Source organism: Otolemur garnettii, unplaced genomic scaffold (assembly GCF_000181295.1).
Source record: "Otolemur garnettii isolate 467f Iridium unplaced genomic scaffold, OtoGar3 scaffold00137, whole genome shotgun sequence".
NCBI lineage: Eukaryota > Metazoa > Chordata > Mammalia > Primates > Galagidae > Otolemur > Otolemur garnettii.
The window spans coordinates 1,286,102-1,310,954 of NW_003852532.1; the positions used below are offsets into that span (position 1 = coordinate 1,286,102).

General features: G+C 45.8%; 1 protein-coding gene across 1 annotated transcript in view; it reads right to left on the minus strand.

Moving 5' to 3' along the window:
• Nucleotides 1-9,273: 9,273 nt before the first annotated feature.
• UNC5C (unc-5 netrin receptor C) overlaps nt 9,274-24,853 on the minus strand; it is a 393,520-nt gene continuing 377,940 nt past the window's right edge. Inside the window, 4 exon segments of the mRNA XM_012810558.2 lie at nt 9,274-9,439; nt 10,183-10,361; nt 17,223-17,387; nt 19,391-19,540. Coding sequence (XP_012666012.1) covers nt 9,274-9,439; nt 10,183-10,361; nt 17,223-17,387; nt 19,391-19,540 — 660 coding nt within the window.

The following is a 24,853-nucleotide window of genomic DNA, read 5'->3' on the forward strand; positions in this document are numbered from 1 at the left end:
GGGGCTCAGTGGTTTGAGAGAAGTCTGCAGATGGCTGGGGAAGCACAGCCAGGTGGGGTGGGCAGCGCCGAGTGCCAGGCTGGGCCTGAGGACATCAACTGTGGCGAGAACAGGCTCACCCATTCCCTACAGGAGTGTCACTAGGCACGTTTTGACCTCTCAGCTCAGTTTCTTTCCCTTAAAGATGAGAGTAATGTTAATATCTATTGCATGGAACTGTTGGGAAGATGAAATAATCCATGCACCAAGCCTGCGGTAAGTGCCCCACCATTACTCTCAGCTATTAGGACAGAGCACCGCTTTTCTCTGTGGCTTGTGACTTTATTTTTCTACTTGCAGCAATGATTGGATTCTTTTAGGGTTGGAGTTTATCAGGCATATAAGCAACAGGTCCTGGAAAATAAGAATTATTGTCATCAAGGGGCTGGGTTCCCTGGGCCAGTGTAGGGAAGGAATGAAAGTGGGGCGACGGCTAATAGGCCACACCAGCCCAGGTCTTGGGTCGAGGAACCTGGAGGGGGTTGAGCAGGTATTCAGTCCGAGGGGGGCTGCGGACAGGCGGGGGTAGGTGTTGCTGGTGGGCAAACTCCGTGGTGATGAAAGAGGAACCTAAGAGCCAGGCCTTTGTATTTGTTGTCTGCGTGGGTTTGGAAGTTTCCAGGGTGGTGGCAATTTTGAGGAGAGGAAGACTATGGGGCAGAATTCTCCAAGCCGCAGGAGGATGGGCAGTTGGGGAGGCGGGAGAGGGGTTGGTAGGGTGGGAAGGTCCGAAGTGCAAAGGAGGGAGTTTGCTGCGGGGCAGTGATGTGGGAGCTGCAGGACCCCCCTACCTGCCCACAGCTGTGGGGGACGTGAGTGTGGAAGGATGAGGCCATGGCTGCCCTTGCTTCTGCCTTGTCATGGGGGTGAGGGGGAGTGGTTAGGGCTGCTTTCCATGGATTGTGAACCCTGGAGGGCAGGGTGGGAAGTTTGGCTTTGAGGGGATCGACTGGAGATTGGGTCAGGACTGAGGAACCCAGAGCCGTCTGGGGAGTAGATACAGGACCGTTTGCACCTTATACTCTGGGGCCTGAAGAGTGTGCATGTGACTGGCGGCGTCCAGCTGGCTGTGCCCGGGCCACTGCATCCCGGCTCATGTCTCGTATCTGAGCCCTGATCTTCTCACCTGTAAATTGGGATCAAAATACCCACCTCATAGGGCTTTTAGGAGGAACAGATGGTATGAGTCTGTGGAGTTCGTGGTGGGCCCACCAGGCGCGGAGCAAGCGCTCCGAAGTACTGCTTTTTCTTCCTTGAGTTTTACGGGATGTACAACCAGCCACATTTAAAACCAGCTGAGGCTTGCTCCTGCTTCACCTTTCCTGTCGTCTCTGCCCCCACCGCTCTCTGCTCTGGGTTCAAATCAGACTTGTCACAGGCCTCAGAGGCAAATAGTGAATCCCAGCTGAGGAAGTTTCTTCTCCTGCTGTGGATCATTTTGTTGTAAGCTACAAGCTTGGTGGCGCAGCAAATTACAGATGACCCCACTTTCAAGAAAGCTCTTGTTTCTGGCAAGTAATTCCTACACTAGGTTCTGACAGGAGCCCAGCTGGAGGTTCTCAGCCAGCAGAAGGAAGGAGCGGAGGAAGGCCAACTGCCAGGGCCCCCAGTGGCCTCCACTGGCAGACGGGGTCCCAGTCCAGGCCCCTTACTGCTTTGCCCTGGAACACCTTTGCACGCTCTCCCGGGAGGGTCCACAACACGGGAATCTCAGCTGACCCAGCTCCTCTAGGTCAGTGACCTGGGAACGGACTGACTCTGTCACATGCTTCCTGTCCATGTACAAGTTTCTGTGCGTTTTTTAATTTGAATTTCTTTCTTTTAGGTGGAATTGGAATTCTGCCCTTCAGCTGCGGGCATTGCTTCTCCCTTTGACCTGCCCAGGTTCCAGCTGACTTATTTTCATTACTTCCTTCTCCCTGAACAAACACTGGATTTGTGGCCCCAGCATCATATGGGAAATGTGATCACAAGTCACCATCTTCCAGCCCATGGGCTGGGACAGTTTCTCAGGTCTAGTATGCTTGCTCACACGATCTGGCTACCTAAGCTGGCAGAGGGGGTGGTGGCCAGTTGGGGGTCCATCTGAGGACACCTTTCTAGGTGCCTTTCACTGAGGAACAGGACCTTCACTGTCCCCCCACTAAGGGAGTGGCTAGACATCCTGTTCCAAGGTGACCTGTCTGTCTGATGCAGCCCTGGCCTCTGTTACTGGACTCACTGTTCAGAGCCTACCTGCTAGTGTAATTATGCAAACTTCATTTAAAAGAGGCTCTCTGAGGTTAGGGACTAACGCTATTTATTTACAACCCTTGTGCCCCAGGGAATTGTGACTCAGATGCTCTGTGACCCTGTCCTCACCCTAAACTGCCCATTGTCATCACCTGGGAGTTTTTAAAACTCACTGCTCCAGACTCAGACCAGTTAAACCAGACTCTTGGGAGGTGGGAACCAGACAGTCCCTTTAAAACTCCTCAGGTGATTCCAATGTGCAATAGTGTTTGCATAGAACATTCTAGAACCACCTATGCCTGAGGGAGGTTGTAGTCACCATCTTTATGGGACTCCAAGGATTTTTGTCCAACTGAAGAAAACACCCAGTGACTCTGAGTACAGAGGAGGACTTTGTTAGGAAGACAGGAACAAGGAGGCAGCACTTTCTGTTGCTTATAAATATAATTTATTACCTGTTTAAAAATTCTTTCTTACATTTTGTACATGTTGGCTGACAGAATAAATGCAGGCAATTTACAAACCAAGGGGACTGCAGGAAAAATTGGGATTGGGAGCCAGGGAGAGAAAAGAGGCACACCCAGAGCTGGCACCCCTCACCCCCGCCATGGAGCAAGGTGACGGGTGGAGTGTCCAAAGGGCACTCCTCCGCCAGGGGATTTTTTAAAAAAGGAATTGCATAGAAGATACAGCAAGAAGGAACTCCACAACAACAAAGGAAGTGTTCCATATCAGAAAAGCCAAGGTTGTGGTGTTTTAAGAAAGAAAAATGACAGAACACAAAAACCTCAACTTGACCTTTATGCAGCTGAACTGTTCCAAAGGGGACAGCAGGTGGATGACATGGCCTCTTCAACACAGACTGCTGGGGGTTTTCTCCAACATTGGTCATCTTAGAAAGAGGAGAGCCACCAACACGCTCCAGCTCAACCTTACACTCAGTACGTGACGTGGACATCCAGGACACACACGGTGATGACACTGCCTGCAGCTGGCTCAGTCTGCCTGGGGCAAGGGCATCACTCCCCATGGCCTGTGCCGGGGAGGGTGATGGAGAGAAGGTAGGGCACACCTCCCACGGGTTCTGATTGCTGCCCCTGTTCCTTTCTGTGGCTGGGAGGAGTGCACGTCTGAGTTTCTACCTCTATGTTTACTGGTATCATTACTGACAAGAATATACAGGGCAAAGGCATTTCCCACCAGCCATAGGTTTTTTGCTTCCTTTATGCTGCCCTGATTTGGTTTGTCTCAATGTAAGAGTGTAGCTGACTGAGGTCATGATTCTCTGCTGTTGCCTCCCGCAGTGCCGAAGATCAGAGGCTGAGAACGAGCCCATCAACCCTTAGGCTGCTGACCGGCCCAACCTGCCTACAGTTCACATTCTGAACTCCAGCCCTGGGGGTCATTCCACCCTGGGCAGTGCTGGGTTCCACTGCAGGACTGATGGTGCCTAGTCCATAGACCTTTTGTACTTTAAAAATGACTGAAAATTTAGGCTTATTTGTAGGTGTTCTGACCTATAACTTACAATTTTGCTGAAGCACAAATCTGAAATGGTATGTGAAAGGGCTGGTGTATAGCAGCAAATACTAGAATTATGGGTGGTAGACGGCTGTCTCTGGGCAGCTTCCTTCTTTTGTACTTAACAAGAGGCTGCAGCTCTCATGATATTCTACAGGGATTCCCAACTTGGGATTCAGGAAGATCTTCGAACAACTCCCTTCAGTACGCAGGAGTCTGAGTATACTCAGAGGGCTGGGGAATAGCCTCTTACAGTTACTTGGCTTTGTGTACTAGCGTGTTTGTGGAGTACCTGTCCTTTCGTCGTGCTGACGCCTCTGTGACCATGCTGGAATAGGTCTGGGCACACATTGTTTGCTTGAATAAGCCTATTAATGTTTCGCCACAGATCATTACAGGGAGGTGACAGGTCTACTGGAAAACCTGGGAGCTGTGAACTCTTTGAAGACAGACTATTAAAGGAATATTTATGTAAATAGGGGAAACCACAAAAGCTTCAGGAAGTCCACTGCCAGACTAAGCCTGGAGAGAAAACCCACTCAGTGACATCCAAAGCCATCTCCTCACTTTTCAAAAATAGCACTCTGGAAATATTTATGACTTCATTTGGTTTACTTGGCCTGTATGGACACGGGCTTAAATTAACATTTAAACTAGTATTCTGGAAATATTTATGACTTTGTTTGGCTTAGTTGGCCTGTATGGACACGGGCTTAAATTAACATTGGGTTACAATATATTTATTCCCCGTATGCAGTATTCCATTAAAAAAATCATTAGAGATGCAAGGAAAATCTTTCCAAGTGATCATTACAGTCAGAGATTATACAAATAGCTCTCATAGGGTAGAGAAACAGGACTTCCTTACACAGAGGCAAAAGTTCTAAGGATTTTAGTTAACATTAGCTCAGTAAGGTTAAAAAAATATATAAAAAAATACAAAAACAAAAACAAAAAATCAAAGTATAATAGTTGGTCCTGTGAGGCACTCGAAAGGTAAAAAATGTTTTGTTAACTTGAGAGAATCAATAATAAAAATATTCTTCCATATTTGATCTATAAAAGCTAATGCTCATCGGCCATCTTCACCTTGAGAAATAATAAGCTTTGAGCAATGACGTTCTGATTCACAAAAGCCCTTCTTTTCTCAAAGGAGATGGGTAAAACTCAATTTCATCTCACTTGTGTTTCCAGGGCCCTCCTTTCTCTCATTAGCCTTGGACTTGCACCATGGTCTGCGAGTGAAACTGATGATGACTGTGCAGAAGGACTGCTCAGCAAAAGCTAAAACTCACATTCAACTTGAAGACTTAAAAACTCAACAAGTAAACTTTTTCTTCCTTCTTTACACTCTCTTGCAGGTCCTTATCTGGTTTCCTATTTCCTTAGCCCCATAGGGGCAGACCTTATTAGACTAGAAAAGGCTTGTGAAATCTGGGGAGACGGGGTCACCTTACTGATTCCCTTCCACATACACAGGGAGTAAACAGACCAGGAGCACAGCTGACAGAAGGATACACAAGACAAGAGCCTTATTTGCTCTTTTCCAGAAGAAGGGAAGTCTTAATTCCATCCTATAAACATTTATGTTTAAGATATCTTGTTTATAGTAGAAATCTCTTTAAAAAAAAAAGTTCTAAATATGCAGATTCCAGAGAGTCCTGAACTCAAGTCTTCAGGACTTTTTCCTAAAAATGATTCTACTATTTGATAGTTGAGAGATTCAAATCTTTTATAAAATTGTGTATATGAAAATGGCTAATGATTATGCAATTTAATACTGAACACCTCAGCCCCTCTCCCCCAGTTGTCCTGCTATTGAACAGCTGAATTGCTCATCTGTGAGGATGGGGGTTTCCTGTGTACCAGAGGTGTCTGCTTTGGAATATGGTGTTTATAGAAAGTTGTCGGTCGTGAGTACCTTGGTGTACATGGGTTTGTCAGTATGCCAGTCATCACTTCTGAATCCAACTGCTATTCCTTCAAGGTCCCACTGTGCATCTGAGTGGGTGCCGTGGGAGGAGAATGAAACAGGCTGAAATCTCTGCCTGAGGATTCTTACATTCAGAGGGAAAGAAGCTTCTTTCTCCTTGATTTTAGCAACCCCAATTTTCTCTTCCTCACACATAGTATTCCCATTTACACATACAAGGCATTTCTTTCTAAGCAGATATTGCCCACATGTCCAAAGATAAATATGAGGGAAGTAAAAGGAAAGAGATTTAAAGCATACAAAACCCAAATGAAGACCAGAAATGTTAAAAATGGCAACCCTTCAAAGACTGTTTTAAGTAGATTTTTACATATCTCTATTATGAGTTGAGTATGAATGAGCTGATGTATTAGGGTTAGGCTTAGAGTGCCATCGACTTTCAGATGCGTGATGTAAGTGAAAAAAATTGAGAACAAGAAAATTATACACTTGAACATTTTGCCACATCTATTTGTCATAAAGGTCCTGTTGCACATTACAGGTATTCATTGCTTCTGTCCAACAACTTTTAGTTGAGTTTTACATGAAACTCAGGATACATTGTGTTCCTCACCACTAGATGGCACCATGCACAAATGCTTGTTTCCATATCCCAACTGTGTGGCCACAGGACATACCCCCTAGGATGGTTGATGAAGTGGCTACCTGTGAAATGAAGTGTTGCATCTGGACCTTGTAAGTTTGAGAGCAATCTAACAGCTGTGCCTTTACTCCAAAGGAGGAGGAAATCAGAATTCGTAGTGAAGGTTGATGTAAACAGCATATTGTATGTATGGAAGTTGTCATTCACTTGAACAGATTTCCAAGACAGAAGTGTACCTCACTTACAAGAAATCACTCTTCCCTTTTCTGGAGAAGGGAGGCTGAACCAAAAAACAAGCATGGGAAGTGAATCCCAGGAGCCCTCAGCAACTTCAGTAAAATGGTCCCTGTGATGCTCAATATTTCTGTGTTGGTGGATTTTCTAAGCCTAGGTTTTTGCTAAGAGTTTTGGGGTTGATTTATGTGAATATTCCATAGTTGCTCCCCTCTACTTTTCCCTAGGTATAGAAATTCCCCCGGGTGTTCAGTTCAGCTGTCCTAGTTCTTGATCTCCATAGATGATTCTACAACCCCAGTACTGAGGTGTAATCCAGACAACTTAAGTGTATTTCAAGATGCAACAATGGACAATGACTCTCATTTCTTTCTCCTCCTCTTAAAAAAATAAGTCCATATTGATATTCAATTTTTAATTTAGAATAAAATGTTACTTATTAGTATAAACACTGTCCACTGAACTTTTTACTAGTACAATCTCTCCCCTTCACTGCCAGTGTAACAAGGACTTTAAATATGGAAATAGGGAGATTATAGATGTCTAAAACAGAAAAAATAAGAAAGTATGAGAGGAGAAGCTCCTTGACAAAGTATCACCAGTCCCTCAGCGGTATGGATGGCAGAGTCTGGGATGTCAGGGAATCACCACAGTACGACAGGAAATTCATAGGGAAGGAGAGGAGGAAACATATAATAAGATTTATAATTTGAATCTAGTCAGCAACCTGGATACCTCTCTTCCAAAAGTAACCCACAGCCATGTTCTGAGGCTCTGATTCAGACACATAGGTGCTTGTTCAGTTTTGGTTTGGCTACTGGGCTGTTGAGTCTTCCATCCCCACCTGCTGAATGAATTGAGCCCTTGTGTTAAACAAAGAGCCTGTGATGATCCCAAGGAAACCTCGTAGTTAACACAAAGTGGTCTGTTGACTAACATTCTGTAGAATACATTTTTTAAAAAGGCTAAATAACCTTTGTAAATGGTACTGAATGTTAGGAAAGCAAAGATTTAAAGGGGGAGGAAAAAAACATGCCAGGTTTCTACTGGTGGATAATCTTGGAGGAGTGGTCTTGATATGGGTAGACCAAAACAGAATCTGCACTTAGTCAGGAAGGTTAGGGGAGTCCCCAGAGTGGACAAGAACATGATGATGAAGGGATGCATCTCTCAGTGAACTGCATGATGCAACGTTGCGAAGACAAGACTAAAGCCAAACAAATACGCTGCCGGTTAGAATAAATACTTTTCTACTAGGAACTATTTTAAAGGCATAATGTAGCCTGGCCAAAGACTAGCTGACTATTTAAAATGACCCAGCTCAGAGTTCACTGTGACCTTCAGACTGATGAATGAGGCTGGAGACATCACAGTGGACATTTAGCATTTGAGAAACTTTGGATGATCAAATCTCGCCCCTTCATTTTATAGGTGAGGTTAAATGCCTTTCCCAGGGCTACATAGTGACGAACCCAGAATGAGACCTGGTTCCCCGATCTCTAGTTCAGAGTCTGTTCCTCCAACCACATGGCCTCTAACGCAGACAGAGCACTATGGGGGGAGTCAGCACGGGCCACACAACCACATAACAAGTCAACGTGGTAAGACTCAGAGGAGAAAGACCCTGCCTCAGCAAGCCGAAAGAACAGATGCACATAGCCAGTAAGCATTCACTGCCTTTCCAGGGCAGAATGGGAGAAGAAAGGTAACGGGTCCAGGAACTGATGCCTGTGGGATTAAACTGGTGACCACACCTACTGCGTGGAGAAGGGGAGGCAGGTCTAGTCAATACCTAAACACTAACAGCGCTGCTAACAAAAACAGAAGTGAAAAGAAAATCCTTTTACTAGCATACCGCAAAGACTCATCAATAATAATAATAAATGATAAGCATGATACCTGTTTTTAAAAACCACTTCAAATTGCATATTACAAACACACGTGTTGTGAAGAAATGCTTGTTTGTGTGGCTGAACGTGAATCACTGTTTCCCTGCAGTGCTCCAGCTTTATTCCTGCAGGGTGCCAGGAAGGCCCCTCCCAGGAACAGGAGTCTGAGTTATTTCTTTTTTACGTTTAGATTCTCCGCTTCCCTGATACGAACAGTAACACTGGTTCTACAAGTTCTAGAAACAGAACACTGATGAGAGGATTATCTGAGACACTCGATGCACACGATTTATAGCAAAAGTCTGTGATTTCTCTGTAAATTACTAATCTGCAGTAGACACAGTAAACCGTCCACAGCTTCAACTTCAAATGATCTGAACAAAAATAGAACAAGCCATGGACAGTGTCTGCATCCCTGTCCAATCTGATGTAAACAACATTTGTAGAAATTGGGTTTGTTAAGAAAGTTTATCCACATATCTGGATAGCAATAAAAACCGTTTCCTAGGAAACTGTAAGATCCTGTACCACACAGCATACAGCCCAACTAAGAGGAAAATTAGGTTGATATCTAAATTCAAGGTACAAATTTACACGATTGTTGTAACTCCTGTGATGCTGTCCAAGTAGAGCGGGCGCGTGGTTTGGTAGGCGGAGCTGTTCTCCTTCTGTGTCCTGCTGGATCTCATGGGTCTGGTCGGCATTCCCTCCTCGGCTGTGATTCCCTGGACGGCCACAGACTCCCTGTGCATGTTGGTCCTCACTCTTCCGTTCCGGCGTGGTCAGTACTGCCCGTCTGCTGCTAACGACACGACGGTTTCATGTCTCCCCATCTCTTCCAACACAGCTGCCAACATGCTCAGGTTTCCATCTGGGAAGTTCTGTGCTTCCCAGAGATCCAGGATTACGCCAGTGGGGCTGGATTTGGTGGCAAAGTAATTCAAGTACCTGCAATTGGGAATGGGGAAATGTGCAGAACGGTAAGACTTAAAAATCTATTTTCTCTTCTGTTTTTCCCCGTCTGAACTCTTCTGTCTCTGCACGTGTATCCTGGACCTGCTGTGGTTGACAGTGAGCCATCCTAAATAACTAGCTCGTGCTTAATGAAATCAGCCCCACAGAAGAGACAAGATGTTTAACTTTGTTAACCTCCAACTCTGAGTAAGATAATTTAAGAGACAAGATGTCTATGGGTCATATCCTAAACAGGAAATCAAGAGACGTATGTTTTCTTTCCAGCCCAGGTTCTGATGATCCCTGACAGGTCATGTCATGTCTTTTGCTTGGTAGCGATGGTGACATTCTACTAAGTAGAGGTGTCCAGAGGTCTCTTTGTAACTTAATATCAACACTGTGTTAGCACGTTAATTATTCATCAAACAGTAGGTCCTGCTCAATTGTAGATGAGGAACAATAATTACTGTAGGGAATGGATGTATTATTTAGGGAGATCTGACCCATCGGCTTTGCAAAGCAGATCACAAAACTTGATACTCAGAAATGTCAAATGGGCCCAGGACGTCTCTTAGCACTGTGTGTGCAAGGAAGGAACTAAATACATATTTGTAGATTGGAAAGGCAAATAGATGTGTGGATGGAAAAAAATGTTCTGCTCCCCTAATGTCTAACGATTATCAGCCCTGGAGACCGGTGTCTAACAGAAACTAGTGCTGGGGCCTCGCCATACCCACCTATCCAGGTTTAGCTTATGGGCCAGCATCCTCCAGTCGTGGCCTCTGGTCTGCGGGGCGTCCAGGCTGCTGCAGAGTTTCTGCCGGATGGGGAGAGGGATGCTGAACGCACTCGGCCCTGTGACAGTGGTGATGGTGCTCGCAGGATCCAGCAGTGGCAAATCGATGCCAGTAGGTTCCTGTAGTTCAGGGTCAGGGACAACTCGGGATTATTTCTCAAGACAAAAGCAATGCTTGTTGAAGCAATCACCATAATATCTGAGGACCAGGATAATTCCTTGCTTTGAGTGATAAGAAACAAATGAGGGCTCTTAGTCTCTTTAGTAAGAATGGCTTCTTCCAGGCCTAAAAGTTCTGAGTTACTCCATGTAACCTGGCTGAGAAGAGGCCCGTATATTTTTGAGCTAACTTTGCATAGCCCTGGATTTCTGAGTCACATATGAGGACTGGGCTAGAAAGCTCTGGTTGATTCAATCACACCTTTTCTAATGGGATTCTCCAGAGAGAGAAGAGAAGGAATACTGATGCTTTTATAGGTTTAGATTTCAGGAGGGGAAGATGTTCAAAAGGGCAATTCTCTGAGAATGAACAGATCTGAGATTAGAAGGCTGAAAGTTAAAGCTTCTTGAAACTGTCTGATCCTGAGGGTAGCGCCCTGGGCAAACACCCCAGTCAATTCTCCCTCTGACCCCGGCAGAAGATGGCTCAGTTCTGCTTTTGTTGAATGAAATGGAACACAGCTCTCCTCTAAATGATATCAATTTAGGACTAATTTTTTAAAAGAAAATGGTAAACACAGTATATTGTTGCCTCAGGGCAAGCTGCTAATGATATCCTCCAATTGCTGTACACCCTTATTTTTTAAAATCTAATTTTAGTAGAGAAAACCATAAATTGGCTCTTAAAATAGTTTCAGCTCATAAAACAGCATAAATGCAAAGTCTGAATTTCATCTGTAGGAGAAACTCTAATCATTTTCTGATCACTTCTGCTGGTTGGAAAAGCAAAAGCAAATCTCGCCTGGGAACTATTAAAGCAATAAAAGAAAGTCTACTTAATCTACTTTAAATGTCATCTCTCTTTTTTTAATGTAGGTGACTCCTTGGTGTGCATAATTAATTGCTGGAGCCACACACACAGGGTTAGCCATCATGAAGTCTCTCGTGAGTGCCCAGCAGAGGGGGTCAGTGCCACCATCACCCATGCCCCCCAAATCCTGCTGTGCCTGGCTGTAGTGACCCCCAGTGTGGGTGCCTTGGTATTGCAGGCAATGGGTCATAGCTGCCTGTGTTCCAGGGTCAAATGGCAGCATGCTCTCCGTGCGGCACAGTAGACAAACTCACTTCTAGGTTCCTGCGGTCCTATGACAGCGGGTCTGGAGGGCCCGCTGTGGGCCTGGAGGGCATTTTAGATCAAAACTAACTTTTTTCCCTTGTGCTTTCCTATGCACAATGGTCTGGCTTGGTTATAGTTACAGTATTTGGCTTCAAAACCCAAAGGTTGTCTAAGTGACACTCCGAGGATCCCATTGGCTCCTTTGTCTTAGGTCTAGCACATTGAAACACTGTGACACGAAACCCAGAGGCACCAGTGTGAGGTGGAGCCCCCGAATGAGGATCCAGACCCACAGCTCTCCCCCAATCAGGCACGCGCTCTTCCCAAGGGAACCAAGAGAGATGGTTCCTGACCCCAGGGCCACAGGGGTTGAGAAAGGTGGCCAGAGGGTGACAGAGAGCACTCATCACATTTATTGGTGGATTTATGCTCGGCACGTCTGAACCCAGAGCCCCGATGCCAGTGTTAGGCACAGAGTGATATACAGATGGGCTGGCAGGTGGCGGTGACAAGAAATCCCAGGCCAGCGCCACAGGTTAGTGCTGTCGCCCACTTAACGTCTTGTTTGCTTCTTTCCTGGACAGTAATAATAGGGTCTAAAAAAGGACACCCACCACATTCCTAATATGCCACCACCCAAAGGGCCCTGGGTGGCAATGGAGGTTAAACTCTGCTTTTCTGTGGCAACGAGCCTGTGTCCCCAAGAGTTGAGAAATCTTGACCTGATCAGTCAAGAAAACTGACCTGTGGTCAGTCTGCCAGAGCCATGTTCCTATAGTGCCTCACTGACAGGCACTCCCCTTCTGGCTCCCTCATTAAAAAATGTGACATGGGCTCGGTACCCCTAGCTCAGTGGTTAGGGTGCCAGTCACATATACTGGGGCTGGCAGGTTTGAACCTGGCCTGGGCCTGCTAAACAACAATTGCAACTACAACCAAAAAATAGCTGGGCATTGTGGCGGGTGCCTGTAGTCCCAGCTGCTTGGGAGGCTGAGGCAACAGAATCTCTTAAGCCCAAGAGTTTGAGATTGCTGTGAGCTGTGCCACCACAGCACTCTACCCAGGGTGACATAGTGCGACTCTGTCAAAAGAAAGAAGTGTTACATGGCCCTCCTACCATGCCTGGTCCCAACTCCTACCCACATAGTGAAGGACGTTTGCAGGACCTGCCCACTGGCTGGGATGGGGCTGCGGAAGTGCTGCCTGCAAAGTGCAGAGCCCGAGCCCAGCACACAGTGGGGCCCCAACAAAGGTGCCTCCCCCCTCCCCCCAACCTCGCTCAGCATGCCCCACCCTTGATGTGACTCGACCCAACTCATACTGTCCCCGAGTGTGAGGACCACTGGCTACACCTCCTGTCGTTCTAAGGACCCAGCCCCGACAGTACTTCAGCCCTTTCCTTTAATCTCTGTGAGCGAAGCTCTGGAAGGCCAGGCCACACAGCCGTCCCCCACGGCTCCCTGCGCACCCGTCCCTCCCCGGGGGCTCCCTGCTGGCCTTCCTCACACTGACCCCTGGCGGGTTGGTTGTATTTAGTGCTGCTCCTTTGACTTCTCACATTTCCTGGAGGGGAGTACCTTTCTGTCACCCTCAGACCCCCGCGATACCCAGCACGCTGCCCTTCACATAGACACCACTTGCTTAACATTTGTTGATATGGAAGAAAATATTTTTTCTTAACAGAAGGCAGAGGAAGCCGGTCCCTGACAGAATCCTGTCACAGAGTACTGTGTGGCACTTCCTCCCAGCTAAATGTGGCTCAGGGTTTGTTAAATCCTGAAGTTAAAGTCTGTGACATGGTCTCGGGAAGGTCTGCTCACATATTCCTGTGGGCCCCTTTTCGTGGTGAATAAAGAGCCGTCACCATTTCACGCGGGGGTGGAGTCCTAAGCTGTCTAGCCCCGGCTGCCCTGCAAATTTACTTCTGTGCTGATGAAAGAAGCTGAACAGGGCGTGATTTCTCATCTCTCTTATCAGATGGTTGACAAGAGCCTTGGCGGTACAAGGAAGGCACGTGCACGCACATTTCATCTACTCATTCCAGTGGCTGTTAGATCTTCCTTTACTTCCAGGTAAGAGTAGAGTTGATTCCCAGAGAATGCTTATTACAATAATTGCTTATCATCTTGGTTCCATCTGTCTTTGATGTTATGATTCCGGTAGTTAAACATATGATTTTTCAACATTAACCAAGCAGCTGCTACAGGCAATGACACACATTTTCAGAATTCCATAACCCAAACAGATGTCCCCTCCCCTAGTCTGACTCTTCCTCAAGTCACTTACGAAAACTAGATTTCCCAAATGACCTTTAGGAGCAGGATGTAGAAAACAGAAGGATTCAACAGGTGGGACGGCCGCAGTGGAGGGGTGTTACATTGCACGTTTTTAACATTCTCCTTTTTTATACAAACATGCGAGACATCCCTACTTAATAAGAGGTTATAAGATCTAGCAAATGTAAGACATGCTAATACTTGCTATTACCACCTATAAATCTTTTATTAAAGCAGATAATTAATCCTGCCACTACAGCTGCACCTCTGCTGGGGTGCAGAGCCTTGAACTAGAGCAACTTTGTGAAAACCAGCTTGGGGGGGGGGAGGTGTACGTATCATCTTTTATTTTTTTTCTCAGAGCTAATTTTCATTTATTTATAATTTATTTACATAGGAACTGACTTTCTTTTGTTGGTTTGTTTTGATAAAAGGTAATCTGAAGCTTTGGTGGAGAACGGATCCCACAGGTCGGAATGGTAGAACTTACCCGAGAGCCCGGTCGTAAAGGCGTCAGTGCCATCAATCATAAGACATGGTCTGTGGGCCACCTTCTGTCCAGAGGACTTAGTAACAGTCACTGTTTAATTCCCACTAGAGGCCCAAATTGTTACAATATGCTACTTTACACTTGGGGAAACTGAGGTAAGAAGAGATTTTTTTTTTTTAAGCAATTGACCATATCCCTATGGAACTATCTGTTTGGGAATCTCCTAAAATAGGTGTTTGGCTATAGCTAAAATTAAATAGAGTAGAACCTCTGTAAGTTGACCATTCAAGGGACTCAGACAAACTGGTCAACATGTGGAGGTGGCCAACACAAGGAACTAGGCCCACTGTACCGATGTGTATATGTGGTGCGTGTCTGGTCTACGACCATTAGTCAAATTAAGGAGGTGGCCAACTATGGAGGTTTCACTGTAGAAGGCACGAGGAACTGTAAATTTCCCCCTCGTTTACATTGCTTTTTCTTTTTGTGGTCATGGGTAACTTTCTGGTTCTCTTTCTGTGCCTGTCTATGAAACAAAAGTCTAAACATAAGAAAATATGCCTGTATGATCTGTATCACCTGCATCATCACCTGTGTCATTGGGATTCATTCATCCCAATACTTTTAGTCTTCCAGACATTTCTATTCTCAATCTTTATCCCTGTGATATTAAAGGCTCTATCTCTAGTTGAGGAATCTCTGACCAAAGCACAAAAAAAGAAGCAATTAGCTGGCTCCTGAAATGATCACGGTCTATGCTACCTGTGGCCTGGCCTCTGGGGCAGGCCACAGACCGTCCGCCTGAGCGGGCTGAACACTGTTGGGCAGTGAGTGGCTGGTGGGAAGGGACAGCTCATTTCTGGCAAGTCAACTGCTGCTTAGGAGATGGGGTCCTGGGACGGGAGCCCCAGCCCACCTGCTGTCTTGCCCTGTGACCCTAGGAAGGAGCCGTGTTCAGAAGAAAGAACCCACAAATGGAGCCTTTCTCTCCTTGTTCACGCTTTGTCAGTCCCGTTGCACACTCCCTTGGACGTTTGGATGAGGATCTGGGTCCCAGAACGCTCCCGAGTTCATTGTTCATCAGCGCACAGCCCCGTGCCCGACATCAGAACCCACAGCCACGCTCCCTCCTCTGCGCACCACACCCTGCCCCACATTCAAATGCTAACCACAATGGTGGGCTTCAGTGACCCAGAAGTAACGGCCACAGAGTGCCCCTAAGTGCCCTAGTCGCTTCTTTCCCTCCCTCAGTTCAACACGCTTGTCTGTCACACCCGGGCAGATGGCTCCTCCCTGACTGAAGCCCAGCCTCCCGGAGCAGACTGCCACCACGCTGCAAAAGAAATCCTCTCCCCTCTATGTTGGCACAAGAAAGAAAGTCCTTAAATTGCGATCACACTATGCAAAACCGTCCTTTTTCTGTGAGGCCGGCCCTGGCGGGGAGCTCACACAGCAGCTCTCTTTCATTTGTGGCTGCATCTGATCCACCTTTTCAACCCTGCAGCAAATGTTCCCGCTGAACAGAAAGCAAGCATCAAAGGACCAGGCCTCCTGCCCCCCTCCAAAATTCCGCAGCCTTTGTTGTCACTGGGGCTGGGTGGTTATTGAACTTTGCAGACCTGCTGGGCCTGGAAAGTGAAAACACCCTCCCGAGCCAGCAGGGGTGGTGCTGTGCGCCTGGGAGATAGGGCTGCGCATCCCCAGGCTGGCGGTTGCCATGGCATCCTGACACCGAGATCATTCCTTATGAATGTCACCGGGGTCTGTGACTAAAGTTGTTTATGAGTCAAAAGTCTCATGGAACTACAGAAGGAAACGATGACCACACCTCGGCCGGCTGTGGGAAAGAAGGATGGAGTGGCGTGAAGGCTGACACATTTCTCCCTGCTGGCTTCGCTGGGGAAGATAGTCTTTAAATGTGACATGTGGAGCGAGACAAGCTGAACACACTGACACTATTCGTCACCGTGTGTGACACAGCCAGGGAGAGGAAGGGCTTAAATCACAACCTGGCCCGCTGTAGTTTTAAAATACGACAACCTTGTGCTTTGGGCACAGCAAACAGCAGGCAGGGTGGCACCCTGGGGCCCTTGAGAAGCTGCCTGCCATCCACATGGCCCCCGCTTATCCCTTTGTTCCCCCCAAGGAAAAAGGTACCAGTTTCAAGCTTTGGGATCCAAGCTAACAGGTAAGAGGGCCACGGGCACCTCCTCCTCCCTCACGAGAAGTTTCAAGCAGCAGCAATCACTGTCGTTCCTGTGATGTGGACACACACAGTGCCCAGCTGATGTGCATGAAGACTGAGCAAAGAAAGGCAAAGCTGACGGCCACCAGTGGGAAATAGGTAGAGTGTACTTCTTTTCCTGCGACACTGTCCCCACCCTGGACCAGAGGACATCTTTCTTATATTTGGAGAATGGCAGATGAGAGAGAAAGGAGACCAAGAAATTTCTCATTCTACATGGGAAAAAAGGGAGAGCAGAGACACAGGAGGGCAGAGGCCCGTCTCTTCCTCCACCCCGCTCAGCCGCACATGAGAAGGGCACAGGCAGGCCTGCTCCTCTGCGGGAGGAGAAGGGAGGAAGGAGACAGATGGAGGATACGGGAGTGCTGCTCACGGGGGACGCTTTGGGAAAAGGGACTCCATGTGCATGCTACTTAAATTAAACCTTGCACTTGAAATTCAGATCTGCTTTTAAAAGTTAGAACATGATGCTGAAATTCATGTCATAAAATGAAGACTTGCTTTTCAAATAGGAGGCCTCGTTATCTGCTTTTGTGCAACTAGCCTCCCATGTTCAGTAAAAGGATTATTCTATTGACAAAAAGGACCTACGGTGAGCTTTCCAGGACTTCCCCTAGTGGGCCCCCTCTGGCCCACACGGTCTTCTCCCCAGGGTCACCCTCCCCCTGACGGCAGACAGACGAGAGCCACTCACCTCCGACACGGTGCAGTTCAGCTGGAAGATCTGCCCTTCTCCTTCCACCTGCCGCACGCACAGTTTGCACACCAGCTCCACCGTGTTCAGGCTAAATCTTTCCAGAGTAAAGGTACAGTGGAGGTTTCTTTGAGACCCACTCCAGATATGGTAAAAAGGAATTTCCTAAAGGACAGGAAAGTGTTAACCACAAATGAGAGACTAAAACCAAAAAATCCGTCAGCCACTCTGTTGCCGGGTCCCCTGCTCAGTATCACACATGACCATACTGGATCCTCATGGGTCACTACACCGGGACCACCTTTTCCCATGGAAAAAAAACAAAAAACTGAGGCCCAGAGAGGTTAAATAACTCACTCAAAGTCACACAGCAAGTAAGCAGCAAAGTTGAGATTTACACCTAAGCAGTTAGCCTCTAGGATTCACATACCTAACCAGTCTGCCACGTGTCTCTAATTTATAAAAGGTGCTTTTGTAAATGATGAAAAAAAAGTTTATAAAATTCCTAGGGTGAAACTTATACAACCAGTTCATTAAAAGGAATCCCTGCTGCGGCATTCTGAGGAAAAGTAGAGTCCAAAGGGCAATGCCCGTGCCACCTCCCCTCTTCACGCTTCTGCATCTGCCTCATCGGGACGGGGCACCCTGGACACTCTTAATGCAGCCGCGCGCTGGAGACTCAATTAGCAGCCACAAAAAAGTCTTTCACTTAAAAAGCACCAAGCCTCTAACAGACTTTAATTTTCTAAAACCATCTTAGAAAACCATCTTACAGAGGCCATCCTAGGATCTGTTTTCAATAAAGGAAAGAAAAAGTTGATACGTGAAAAAACAGGAGAACCCAGTGGTAAAAAGCAGATCTGAGCCACACCTAGTAGAAGTAAGAAAACACCCTCCTCTTGCTTACTTGGCAATTTGGGCCGAGTTACTTAACTTTTCCAGGCCTCAGTTCCCTCCTCTGCACAAGGGTAAACAAAGGGCATCTAATCCATCCACCTGCTAGGGTTAAATGAGATAAACCCAAGTGCACGAGAAAGCGCCGGGCAGATGGTAAGCATTCAGCCACAGTGGGCTTTATCTAATATCACATTATCATCCTTAGTAAAATAGTGTGTTCCATTATAATTGCATAAAGAAAACTGCTTATGAAAGGGGGAGATGTGTGGAATTTTCTGTCCATTGCAACATGGAGGAAAGAAGAAAACAACGGGAGAGATGTAATGAGAAAGTCAAAAGCCCCAGCTCCTGATCAGTCAAGGCTCTTGAAAGATCAAAAGCCTCATCTGTGTAATCGAAGAGTCTGGCATGCAACCCCTGTCACAGCTCATGGCTGTTAACAAACCAGGTTTGTTTCCCACCACTGAGCCACAGGATTTGACATATGAGAGGAAGAATGGAGCTGAAGGGTCTTCCCCCCAGTCCTTCTAGCATGTTCACTGACTTACATCAGGAAGCAGTAAATGGGTCAGCTGAAGTGCTGGGGTTGGATTGGTGTGTGCACAGACACGGACCCACAACTTCTCTAAATGTGTCTGCATCTCCCAGCACTGGGTCTAAGGTGCACCAGGCCATCCGGACCATCTCCTGAGAGCTCAGCTGATTGACAGAGACGGACGTGAAACTTCTTGGGAGTCCTGTGATTCTCCCAGGAGAATCCCATGTATTCTCTATATAGAAAGAGACTTGGAACTGGTATTTTTATATCTGTTGCTGAATAAAATCCTGACTGGGCTTTACTTTTACATGCTACGTGGGTTCCCAAACTGGAGTTCCTTTAAGTTTTCAAAGTAAGGGTACTGGCTACCAAGGCTGAAGCTTAATTTGTGTCACATGATATAAAAATGTCCTATGAATATATTTGAGGCTGCTTTTAACCAACTGAATGTGAATGTTTATATGAAAATTAATTGAAATGATAGAATTGGAAGTCTTTTTATTTACTAAAAATAAAACAATAGTCCAGTTTTTGAAAAGGAGAATTTAAAAACACATTCTTTCAAATGTGTGATATGGTATTTTTCAGAAATCCTGAATAACCCCATACCATTTTGGAGAAACAAGCACTGGCATGATATTAATTTCAAGGATGAGGATGTCTTAGGTTTGTGCAATTTCACCCTCTTTATTGGAGCTGCCTTCAAGCTTTTCGTTCAGCTTGGGACCCTTACCTGATATTTAGCCAGCAATTTGCTCTTCCAGAGGGAATGGGCAACATCGTGAATTGACAGGCGCAGGTTGTGGGTGCTGCCTTTGAAATGAAGAGCCTTCGGTTCTTCTAGGAGCTGTCCTCCCATCTGCCTCTCAAGATGTACAACTTCCTACAATGACATGCCCCAAACCCAAAGCATGTTAGTGAATTGCATCACATCCGCGAACTCTCATTATCAAAGGAGCAAGTTTCTTCACTGTGCTTTCTGAAAGCAGCCCTGACTTTGTAATGCCATGACCACCCACTTCTGCAGCCTTGAGACCCTCAGCTGAAGGCCTTCCCCTCTGGCCCAGGACTGGGCCCTCCTAATATACTGTCTGGACGATCTCTATCAGGCCATCCTGCAGCAAATTCGGTGCCATCTGCCCTGATCAACTGACACGTGATCAGTTCATCCAATGCAGGTGATCAGCAATCAAACTTCAAAACTAGAAGAACCCCATAAAGAAAGATGGAGACTTTACGTCCTTCATGTTCACATGGATGGAGCTGGAAAATGTTCTTAGCAAAGCATCACAAGAATGGAAGAAAAAGTATCCAATGTACACACCCCTATTATGAAACTAATTTATATCTTTTATATGAAAGCTGTAACCTAATAACAGCCTAAGAATACAGGGAGGGGGGAGGGAGAGCTGAGGGGTGAATGGGTAGAGGGAGGGGGATTGGAGGGATCACTTCTGAGGTTTACCTTACAAGGGTACAAGTGAATCTTTTAAGAGTAGAATATGAACGTTTTAACACAATAACTAAGAAAATGACATGAAGGCTATGTTAACCAGTTTGATGGAAGAGTTTCAGATTGTGTGTGAAAACCCCACACTGTACCCCAGAAGTGCATTAATGTACATAGTTACCATTCAATTAAAAAAAAAAAACTAGAAGAACCGCAAATAAAATATAGGTAGAAAGATAAAGAAAGAAAAGTAGATCAACTAATTTTTAGAGAAAGGGGCAAATCACTATAAGACCATGTCTTAGATTCGATAAAACAAACCCACAAATAAAATTTCAGAACCTGTATAGACGTTTAGTCCAATCTCTTGTAGTTTCTTTTGGTACAAATTCAGAAACATGAATTTTTTGCTTAAAATAGTTCATTGCACAATTACTAGTCATTAAAAAAAATTCAGAATAGGCTCATTATAAACCCCATCAGAGGAAAACAGTCTGATGTAGATTAGGAAAGTTTTTAAATACCAAATATTGGAGTAAATCCTCAAACTAATTTTTAAAAAGAGCATCTGATTCCTCAAGAATTATAGCTGATGAAAGAATTTGCTATGTAATTCACTTACACGATAAAGAGATAACAGAAAGACAAATTCTGTCTATACTTCCATTTCCCCAGTTAGTTAATGGGAGTTAATGAAGCATTTCCAGCTACAGCTGTAATTATCCAAACAGCAGCAAACCATTAGTTATCAATGAACAAACCATCCTGGTCTCTTCTGCTGTCTGAACCATCCCCATGCATTTTACTCTGCTCATGCCTTAAAAATTGTAATGATACAAATATGTAGGCAATTCCTGATCTTTTAAAAATAGGGATCCAGGAATATAATGAATATTATTTAAAAATATAAAAATAAAATATGAATTTCTTATTTGGTGCTTTTTCAATAGAAAACAGGAAGTTGAAGAACATGGGTGTTCATTCAGAATGCCACACGCATGTATGTACCACATAGTAGGCATCTACCCGGGTACCAAGCACCGGTAAGTCACAGTAGACAAGTTCAAGGATGGGAACTTGATTGCCTCATATCCAGAAATGCATCACTTTGCATTTGGTGAATGAGTTCTAACCTATGCCCTTGTAGTCCAGTAAGTGTGGGGCTTACCAATATCATTGATTAGATGGAAACAGCTTATTTCAAGCTGCTGCTTTAGTTCCTAGCATGGTTCTTAGGATCCATCATCACTGGGTCACTATTCTGAACAGTGCAAGCTGCTGAAAGGTCCTATAAGGTGTAAAAAATATTAGGATAATGTGGAATGTGGTCTCAGACAGGGACTTCTTTGGCTAGTGTCTAATGGGAGCGATGAGGCAACAGCACGTTGACATAGAGAAGTGTGGGGTCCGGCTGCCTGGGAGTTAGTGACCTGGGACTTAACGTGGTTGGACGATGAGTAGCTATTACTTGTGACAGGAACCTGAGCAGTCAGCCAGCCCCCAGCCACAGTCAGCTGGCCACCTTGACATGTTGTGTTCTTGTGCCCCAACTCTGCCGTGCCTGAGCTCGGCGGCAGGCTTTGAGGGGCTCCGTGGACGGCACGCACCTGTCCAGACCCATCACACGTGCTCCTTGCAGAACCCCCTCCACAGCACTGCCTGCCCCATTCCTCAACACGCGTCCGGCCATGTGGAAACACAGGAGAAGGAGAACAGGGAGGGTTAATTGCGGTTCCTTCTGCTTCAGCAGGAAGGCATAATGCACTTATGGTGATCCTGTTTGTTGTCTAGTTAGCATAACAGAGAAAGCTGATGTTCCCACTGAACCTGGCACCTGACAAATCCTAAAGCTAAAATGATGTTTGTTTATAAGCCATTAGAAGAAAAGAAACATAATTAGAAATCTCTGAGATTACAGTCATGCCAATCAATCAGTTCCAGCTTCTTTCCAGTATGCCCTAATTACCTCATCAAGACGCCTAAAGAGCAATCGATAGTAATTATCTGATTACTATAGATCTTCATTATGTCCAAATTATCTCCCTGGGATGTCTAAAAGAAGATGCATTGTATTCCAGGAGGTAATTGTACCCAACAATGTGTTATCCACGCCCCATCCCTATAGTCAATGTAGACTGCCAAAGGATGTGGAGAGTGTTATCAGTTTTGTTGGCAGGGAGGAACTCTGAAAAAACCTGAACTTCTTATTGGCCGTGACCTCGAAGTCAAGAAATCTAAGGCCACATTTTGAGTGCAAAGTCTGGGCTGGACTGAGCCCAAGAATCAGGCTCTGTTTTTGGTTTCTTCAGCAGTGATTTAAAAAGTCATGGTAAAGAATTCTCCCTAGTGAGGAAAAAGTCTGGACTGGCTTGGAGAGCCCTTCTTTGAAAAATGTACCAAGTGTCACTTTAAAGACAGTGGGGCCACAGAACACAACCATGTGCTTCAGCGCTCCATCTGGCCATCGACCAGGAGGGGCACAGAGCTGCTGCACAGAGTTGGGAGGAATCCAGCTTTTCTTCTCCCCTTTCAACTGGACTTGATCACTGATGAAAAAACCTGCCCATCGAGAGGCATCCATGCTTAGGGCAGAGGCCTCTCAACACGTTTGCTTACATATTCCATTGCTCCAAAACTGAGCGTGCATTTGATGTCTATTTATAAATTATACACATGAATATGTTAATATATTCAATTATAAAATAGGAATAAAGTTTTAAAAATACATAAAGCTTGGTGTTTCTCTTAGCATAAAGCTAATTACTAATACTATCTTTTTTTGTTCCCAGGATTGATTGGGGCTGGGTTGTATGAACTCTGTTTTGGAAGCCGCTGGCTCAGGCAGCTGTCACTTCACTGGTACCTGGCAAAGAACTCAGCGCCGGAATTAAAAATTCAGTAAGGAGAGCCTTTACCAAACTTAAATTTAACATTTTCTTCCTTAAAAGTGTCAACTGGTATCATTACCCTCAGGATGTTCAGAACATAAAAAAAAAAAATAGGATAATAACCAAAGTGTGAATGAAAGGTATTTCAATCAATCAGTAATTAATAAAATAAAATGTTCTGCTCATCTCCTCCCCTGCTCACCCTTTAGCTCCTTGAAACTAAGATAATCTAAAACCACGTGTGAGGCAGACGGGTCACATACAGTAAAACCACGTGTGAGGCAGACGGGTCACATAAAGTAAAACCACGTGTGAGGCAGACGGGTCACATAAAGTAATCCCAAGTATAAGTTTTGAGTCAGAAGGCAAAAGAGTCAATCAATTGCTCATGTGAAAGGCCGGTCAGGCTTTTGTTCCGTTCCATAGCACTGTTTCAAGTGTTGAAATGCTCTAGCAGATCCCACTAGAAAACTTGCTGTAAGTTCTACTTCAAGAAGTGCAACTTTCTGAAATCTTTGTGCACATAGGTATTATTTGGTGCATGCATTTATAATACATGAAAATACCCGACGTACACATCACTAGGATAAGGCTTCAAAGTTTAATGTTTCCTTCTCCTTAATCTTCCCGGGAACATGCCTTCAACATCCATGAGACACACTATAAGGCCTGCCAGGCTCCGGGGCAAACAGACAAGGAAGGCCCTGTCATCGCAAACTGCTGATGGGCTCATGGTCCACGGGGGTAGGAGGAGACGCACATGTAAACAGGTCAGTAGCACAGCGTGCTCAGCTCTACGGTGGCTTCTAAACAGGCTGCTTTCAGATCACAAAGGTTAGGATATTTCACACACCTTAAAAAAGAATTAGGACAAAATATATTTAAGGTCAGAAGACTTAAGAAGACTTAAAAGAAATGTTATGACCTTGGAAAGAAATGCCATAATAAGAATTAGGACCATCTGGGTTCTTTGTTTTCAGAAATGTAGATGCCACCTTCCTTTGCAGAGGCTGTTCTCTCTCTCGGTGCACCCCCCCCCCCCCAGTGGCTTGTTCTGGCTCCAGGTGAGTCCACCTGTTGCTTTGATGTGCTTGTCCTGCTCACGTGAGGAAAGGTTGGTTTCTGGTTCCCTTGTACAAATCTATCTGCACCCTTCTAACTTTACACTGGAAGACACTCTCCAGAGTTAGGCTGAACCCAGTCACACTGCCACCAGTGCAGGCCCCCTGCCTCCAAGCCTGGTGTCTGCCAGGGATGTGAGAAGTCCTGTGGGAGGGGCTCCTCCCCCCAGGCAGTGTCTGCCTCCACAGAGCCAACCCTGAGTGAGGGCTGTATTGATTCAGGGAGCCTGGAAGGAATTGCTACAGAGGCAGGGACAAGGAATTCCACAGTAGAAACAAGCAGCTTTCACAATAACCAATTAAACCAAGACATTATCCACGCCAAGCCATTAGCCTGGGCCACTTAAGAGCCACAATAAATCCAAGCTGTTTTAAAGGCCTGTGTGCACAAAGGGAGCACCTCTGGCCTGTACCCAAAACTCTCCAGGCTCTTAGACAGTAGGACCTGCCCTCATTAAGGCCTGACAGAGAGAGGCAAGAGGGAGGATGCATCTGGAAGCCAACCACCCCCACGCTCTGCTGTGTCTAATCCCTGAATTTCTCCCTGTGCATTATGTTGGGTTAGACGGCCTCTGCTTCCTCTGATTCTACTGTCCCTTCCCCTCCCTTTCCCTCCATGCTTGAGCAAATTTCCCTGAAGTGTCAGACTCCAGCTACTGCTCACTGAGAGCCCCCAGGCAGTAGAGCAGGAACACTTAGTAACTGGATACATCTTTCAGAATATGACAAGTCCCCGC